Raw genomic sequence first — 7,765 nt, 5'->3', positions numbered from 1 at the left:
GCTCCTGAAAAGTTTCAAATTTCTTAATTGTAGCCACTAAAATATTGACAGTATAAATTATTCTAAAAAATGTGAATGATAATGTAGTGTGTGCGTGCGTGCGTGCGTGCGTGTGTGTGTGTGTGTGTGTGTGTGTGTAACGATCATATCAGCATCATGAAATGCTTCTCTGCAAGATCATGTTTTTACTAACCATATATCTTTTTCTTGAGAAAAACTACTGAACCAATTTTCATCTTTTTAATTTCAAAAATAAATAAAACATAATTTAAATGTCCCATTTTTTAAAAATGAGTTTATTAAACGCTATTAGCAATCATTTACAAAAGAAGTGATTTTCCAAATTATTAAAATTCGAGAAATAATTTGTTTAGAAAAAAATCAAAATGAAAAAAATAATACAAAAATGTTGACGCAATGATGAGAAAAAGAATGTAAAGATAAATAACTTTGATAAATAACTGTATGATTTTTATTACTCTACGTTAATTGCGCTCTTCCTTTTAAATATAAATATAAAACCAGATATAAATCTTACCAAAGCATCGGGATTCTCAATATTTACTATGAATTCTGCATTTTCATTTTCCTCTTCATCTTCCTCTGCAGAACTATGGCTTTCACTACTGCTCATAGCATGATCTTCTGCACTATCTTGTTCGCTATCTGTTGTTGTACTACTACCACTTATACTACTACTGCTACTATCAGTTTTAGAACCATGTGTCGAAGCTCCTTCTTCATCTTCTTCTGCTCCACTATCCCCACCAGCTGAACATTCATCTATCTATGTATAATAAACACATGTATAATATACACACACATACATACATACACATATATAATATATATATATATATATAATATATATATATACACACAGGGTGATCCACTTAAGTCCATCATCTTGAATATTTCACTTATTTTTAATGATATAAAAAAATGCTTTAAATGAAAGTGGAACAATTTCGAGGGGTAACATATTTTTGTCACGTTGCACAGTGGTCTCAAATCTCATAGCCAAAACATAGTCAAAATATGAATCCCTCGATTTTTACGAAAGAGGTTTTTGATAGAGGTTTCCGATATTGCTGATTGCAAATCTGAAGTCGAAATTACGAAATACAAAATGATGGAGCCAATATGGCAGATGTCTATATCAGGAAAATGTCTAATATAAAATGTCTAATATAGCCAAAACTCGATATCATGAGGTTTTCGATATCGAAATGAATACGAATCTGAAATCGAAATTATAAAAAAACGCTATATCATTTGACTATTCAAATAGGTCTTTTATTAAAATGAAAATGTCTTTTCTTGATAACTCTAAAATTAAAAATTTATGTAATTATTTGTATAATTAAATCCATTAAACGAAATGTTACACTAAACTGTATTATTCATTTAATATCATTTATTAATTATTATTTATTTATTTATTATTATTTATTCATTTATTAATGTATTATTTATTATTTATTATGTATTATTTATTCACCACAATAATTGTTTTTAACCATCAAGCAGATTTCTTTCTTAATGCATACCAATTGGTCGATCTGTGAATATGCGACTGCAATAAAAATAGCAATATAATGAGAGTAGCAAAAAGAATAAAAAAATTTTGTAAATTTAGGTACAGAACAATATAACCTTCATATTTAACTTTGAAACATAGCGGGATAAAAACTTTCTCCATAAATCTGTTCGTAAATTGAGAATTTTTGGTGATAATTCTTTAAGAGGGTATTATAGCCTAGCGGGATTAAAAAAATCGATTTTTTTTTACATATTTCGCAAATATTTGCATAGAAAATATATCTGCAAAAGGAATAAACTCGATTCGCAAAATCAAGAAAGTTATAGAATTTGATAGAGAGCGGTTTCCAGCTCGTTTTCGACGCTCGCACGTCTCATGTACCACGCGGCGCACAATAAAGCATTAATCGACATTTTTATTTCGGTTAAGAAAATTGTTATTCTTAGAAGGTCGTGTACATTTGGGATCTTTCTAAAGTGGGGTCTGTTTAACGATCAAGTTTGATCTTCTTGTGAAGGAGCATTTGTTTTCTCGGCTTAGTGTAGCTTTGAATGTTGAGCGGACGCAAATTATTTATTTATATGCAAAATATTAAAAATGAATAAAAAAGGTGAGAAAAATCGAATTCGTATATATAATTTTAAAAGTTATGAATGTAATGGGAATGGTTATTGGTCAGCAAGCGGAGATGTACGCAAACTCCCGGAACGAAGCTCGTGTCATTCGCTCGGAGCAGCGCTCTACTAACTTCGCTAGAGAAAAAAAAGCAAGTCGTAGGCAGGAAAAAGAAGACTTCCGCAATTTTTACAAGGAAAGTTTGTTCTATGGCCCCGGAGTAGCCGATTGATCGTAAGTAAAATTGTCTCTATATAACCAGTATGAAAAACTTTAAACACGTTTTTCTCGAAACCGTTTTTCAAATTGACTGCTATGATATCTCGAAAACCATTTGACCAATTGAGTCGAGTATGTGCATACATCTTCAGCATATATATAACTATAATATGATTAGTGATGTTTAACATTACGTTTATGTTAAACATTACTTAAGATACGAAGCGCCATTCCGGTCTGAATGTTTAGATGTTGAACTACTATATATTATATTATATATTCATTTAAAATTAATTAATTATATTATAGAATTAATAATTGTGTGCCGATATGGTTGTCAGACTTTCAACGCAATCAATCTGAAGTATTAATAATCCCCCCAAAATTTCTCAAATCTTAAAAAACTGTAATAAACTTATTACGAAAAATATTGCCTCGGCTGGGAGTCAAACCCGGATCTCTTGCATTCCGTCCATATCGGCACGCAATTATTAATTCTGAAATTAATTCATTTTAAATGAATATATAATATGTAGTAGTTCAACATTCAGACCGGAATGGCGCTTCGTATCTTAAGTAATATATAACTATAGTTACTATCACAATCAAGTCGAAATATATTTTTTTGTAATTTTTACAATCATTTTGGTGAAAAAAAGACAAAATTCGAAACAAAATTTTTGACATTACGTCATTTTTAAAATTTCTAGTATTTTTTTTCGTTCTGGTACCTGCTGTAGTCAAACTCATACAAATTAAGAATTTCTTTGGATTTTTGTTTCAGGTAAACAGAAGAGCTGGAATCGTGGCCACAGACCTATTTTTTTTTATCACTTTATTTAATGTTTTATACAGCACATACTATACATAATTACTTTTTAATGAAACACTTCTGAAACATATTTCAAATATATAATATATAAATATGTAGGAAAAAACCTCATCTCAAAAAATTTATATTATATTTTTTAAAAATTCACAAAAATAGCATAAATATTCGGCTTCTAAATTAGAATATCCCCTTAAGGATACTTCTAGTGTAAAATTTTCAAAAAATCGATTTTTTTGTTACATATTTCGATTGTACAACATTTCAAGAATACACTGTCAAAATTTCAGAAAAAAATTCGAATAATTAACGATTCTATAGCCAAAAGTCTATTTATTTTTTGTTTTCAAAATTTCAGAAAGAAATTCGAAGAATTAACGATTCTATCGTCAAAAGTTCTGTTTTTACAACCAAATGTTTGAGAAAGTTGAAGGCTTACTTTATGAACCAGGAATCGCTGATTAACGAATATAAATAATTTAATTTACTTTATTTTGAAAAATCTTTAAAAAAAAATTTAAACGCATTTTCCTCGAAACATTTTTTTGGAGCGATTGACATGATTTCAGAAAAACTAATCGACCGATTTTAAAAATTCTTACGGCGTTGTATTCGTAGATTGACTAGCTATCATGTAAACTAAAATAAACCGGTTTCACTAAAAATTAAATTTTTTATCCAACTTTTTTGGACAAAAAAAATCGTTTCTCGCATTATTTTCTAAAAACACGTGTCAACTCGCGGATTTTCAATATTTTTCAATAATTCTAGTTTACGCAATAACCACGCAAATAAACTTGAAGGAAAAAATTTTGTGTTTTGATTTCTGGCTATTGATTCTCGAGATATCATATCAACCGTTTGAATATCTCATTTTTTCAATTCTGCGCCTTTCAACTAATTTCTTGAAATTTTGGAATGAAAATATTGCTGTAAAATTTTTTTTCATATATTGACATGTGTATTAATAAATATGTGAAAAATTAGAATCGTACGTTTTATAATTTTCTTTAAGAAAAATTCCAAAAAAAGTCTTATTTTTAGTGTGGTTACACGAGAATGTATCCTTAATGTAATTTTTAAAACATGTTAATCATAAATAAATGAAAGTATATTATATATACAAATTCTACTTCTATACTTCTAACCTCTGTAAGAAAAACGAACCACAAAGTATCTTTACGTAGTCCTAATAAAATGGGCAAATGTATTAAAATACGAAAGAATGTTTGTCCCCATACATCTAAAAGCAATGTAATTTATAAGATTTCGTGTAATAATTGTGATGCGTTGTACATTGGACAGACGGGCAGACAATTGAAAACCAGAATTACAGAACATCGTAATCATTAGGCATAACACTTCTGTCTGTTCTGTCATAACGGAGCACAGGCTGCAATATGATCATGATTTCCAATGGGACAATGTTAAAATTTTGTATGAAGAGCCTTATTATTATAGGAAACGAATTTCTGAGATGCTCAATATTAAAAAGCAAAAAAATAGTTTAAATTTGACAAACTGACACTGGAGGTCCTCATAAGGCATATATATCTATTGTAAATAAGGTTTGACTTTTCGATACTGACAGTCCGTCTCTTCCAGTCCGTGTTGATCCGTATCAGCGAGCGTACATTATAATCGATACACAATGTCCGTCTTACACATCTGCGTTCCACTAAACTTTATATATTCTAATGGGTTTTCATACTTATATGGACACACTTGTTTGAATAATTTACACATGATTTTTGGTGAGTTTTAATTACTTGTTAGAAGTCTGCTATGTTAATTTGGTTGTGTTTATTTTTTCGTAAGAAGTCTTTTTTTTTATCTTTTTTATCAACTAAAATTTTTTCCAAGAGATATAAAACACATTTGACTGTTCAATCATATGTGAATAATGTCGAGTTCTACATCAAGACTCACCCGAGCTGTGATTATAGTAAATATGTGAACATTTCTGATAATTAATTTTGTACAGCGATTTTTATGATAAGTTAATGTCTGAAGAGGGCTCAATCCGGTAGCCGAAACTTGTAATTTATTTGTATTTAAACTGAGTTTTTTATTTTATTATATTTTTTCAATTTTACTTTCCTCTATTTGTAATTTATTCTTTTTAATTGTGTGACAATTTAAAACATGTGTTTGACTCTTATTTTGCCCTTTATTTATTGTTATTTATAAAGTATATTTTCTTATTGGCAAGTATAAAAGCAATTATACTTCTTCAAAACTATAATTTATCTGATCTATTAAAGCTTCGATCTTCGACTCCTTTCAATTAAGTTTTGGAATATTTCAGAAATTTTATTAATCAAAACTGAGGTTACGTCGTTATCAGCTGTCAAAACACAATTTATTAACACTACGATATATGATCGATGATGCAACATCCGGTCATGAACGTAAAAATACTTAAGAACGAAATACGAGTACATAGTATAGTCTATACTCGTATAGACTTCTAAAATCAAACCCCAGGCATTCGTGTATACACTATACAATCTAAGATATCAGAGAGAGCTTTCTTTCCTTTTGATATTTATACAATAACATCCCCTCTATGAGATTCTATGCTATTAAACCCAGAATAACAGCTTTCATTTTTTTAATTTTAGTCAGTTTTCCAGTCGTTTGTTATCACTGTGCGTTGTTTTTTTTTTAGGTGGAGGCGTCAAAAAGATATGTGAATTACCTCTATTTTTTTAAATGGAATTAGTTGATTTTTTTTTAGATAATGATATATTCCTCTAATTATTCTGCATATAAAAATATTAAAGTAGAAATATTCAAAAATTAATAGTTTATAAAACACGTTACACTTTATTCTGACACATTTTGATATGGAACATAAAATAGCTCGTAAATTAGAAATTTTTTGACAACTATACTCTAATACTTTTATGCACTGAATAATAAGATAAATCAATTGGTGTACAGAAAACACACAGTTACTGTTAAAAAAAAATTTACAATGTGCAACTATGTAATTTTTTAAATAGCAACTGTATGTTTTCTCCACATCAATTGATTCATCTTATTATTCTGTGCATAAAAGTATTAGGGTACAATTATCAAAAAATTAATAGTTTACGAGATATTTTATTTTATACCAAAATATGTCAGAATAAAGTGTGAAATATCTCGTAAAATATTGATTTTTTTTATATCTATCTTTTTATATGCAGAATAGTTAGAGGAATCATATAATTTTTAAAAAATGGAAGTGACCTTCATATCTCTTTGAAGCCTTCACCAAAAAAAACGTAATCAAAATACGCTCCCCTCGAAATCATTCCATTTTCATTTGAAATATTTTGTTATATCATCAAAAATAAGCGAAATATTCAAGATGTGCGATTTAAGTAAACCATATCCTGTATATACCGCGTGTTCAAAATAAAGTTACAAATTTTTATTTCGGAAACATGGCATTATTGAAAAAAATTGTTTAAACAAAAGTTGTAGGGTTCAAAAAGATCTATTTACTGATCTTATCGATTTGACTTTGGGTTGCGTCGCCAAGGTCAAGTCAAGGTTATGTCATTTTTAAAGTGGAACACCCTACTTTTGATTCCAGAATCTACTAGCCAATGTCGAGAGCAAAACACTATAATAAAGTTACTTTTTATTGAGTATTTTTTGAGTTATGATACTTTAAAGTTACAGTACTACCGGCATTAGCATTATCCAAGTCTGATCGACTAAAACTTCTTGAATGTTGTTCAGGATCGTGTCCTGGATAACATTTGTCAAGATCAAGAATATTGGAAATTATTCCTCTTATTTTTATTTTTATGTAGAAAATGAATTTTTAGTGCAAAAATGAAAATAAGAAGAACCAATGACCTTGATCTTGACAAATAATATCCAAGACATGAACAACATTCAAAAGGTGTTAACCGTCGGTCGGACACCTTGGGTAATGCTAATGCGGTACTGTAAAGCCGGCGGCACACGATGCTTGTTTTCCTGCAATCGCATGCAAGGCGTTATGCTAGCTGCTGTGCTACTAGTTCTATGCTGTTAAAAACATAGTGTACTGCATGCTGACGTGCTAGTTTTCAATGATAAATCCGGTGCTACTTTTTTTATGAGATTTGCTGCTAGGTAAGTAAAGAATTTAGGCTCGGATGTACACAGAAGGTAGCATTCAAGAAAAAGATAATATTTAATATATGTTTTACGTAGTAATATTAATGAATATATATACGTATATAAAGTATATATGTATATATATATATTAGGTGTACAAAAAAGTTCTGAGCTTTAGATTTGATACAACCGAAATAACAATTTAAATTTTATATATCTTCCCGCCCTTTTGGGGTTTTAAAACAGTAACATTTAACCTCCTGAAATGCGATACGGTTTGGCGTTTGATGCACATAACCTCAAAAATCAGTAGTGTTCACGATGGCAATTACAAAAGAGCATATTCGATTTTCCATCCACTTCGCGTTTCATCTGAAGAAAAATGCTGCTGAAGCCACTGAAATGATTTGTGCTGCATATGGAGAGAACGCTGTAAGTCATGCAACATGCAAAAGGTG

At 29.4% G+C, this 7,765-nt stretch overlaps 1 protein-coding gene across 1 annotated transcript in view; it reads right to left on the bottom strand.

The window, feature by feature from the left end:
- The window catches only part of LOC108749535 (nuclear factor related to kappa-B-binding protein), a gene marked incomplete at its 3' end in the record, with an annotated part of 43,396 nt that overhangs the window by 12,139 nt on the left and 23,492 nt on the right, over positions 1–7,765 (bottom strand). The window contains exon 4 of the mRNA XM_018488294.1: positions 539–787. Coding sequence (XP_018343796.1) covers positions 539–787 — 249 coding nt within the window. The remainder of the gene's footprint in view (positions 1–538; positions 788–7,765) is intronic.

The sequence above is a fragment of the Trachymyrmex septentrionalis genome, unplaced genomic scaffold, assembly GCF_001594115.1.
Source record: "Trachymyrmex septentrionalis isolate Tsep2-gDNA-1 unplaced genomic scaffold, Tsep1.0 scaffold292, whole genome shotgun sequence".
NCBI lineage: Eukaryota > Metazoa > Arthropoda > Insecta > Hymenoptera > Formicidae > Trachymyrmex > Trachymyrmex septentrionalis.
This window is presented reverse-complemented; position numbering and strand designations above follow the sequence as displayed.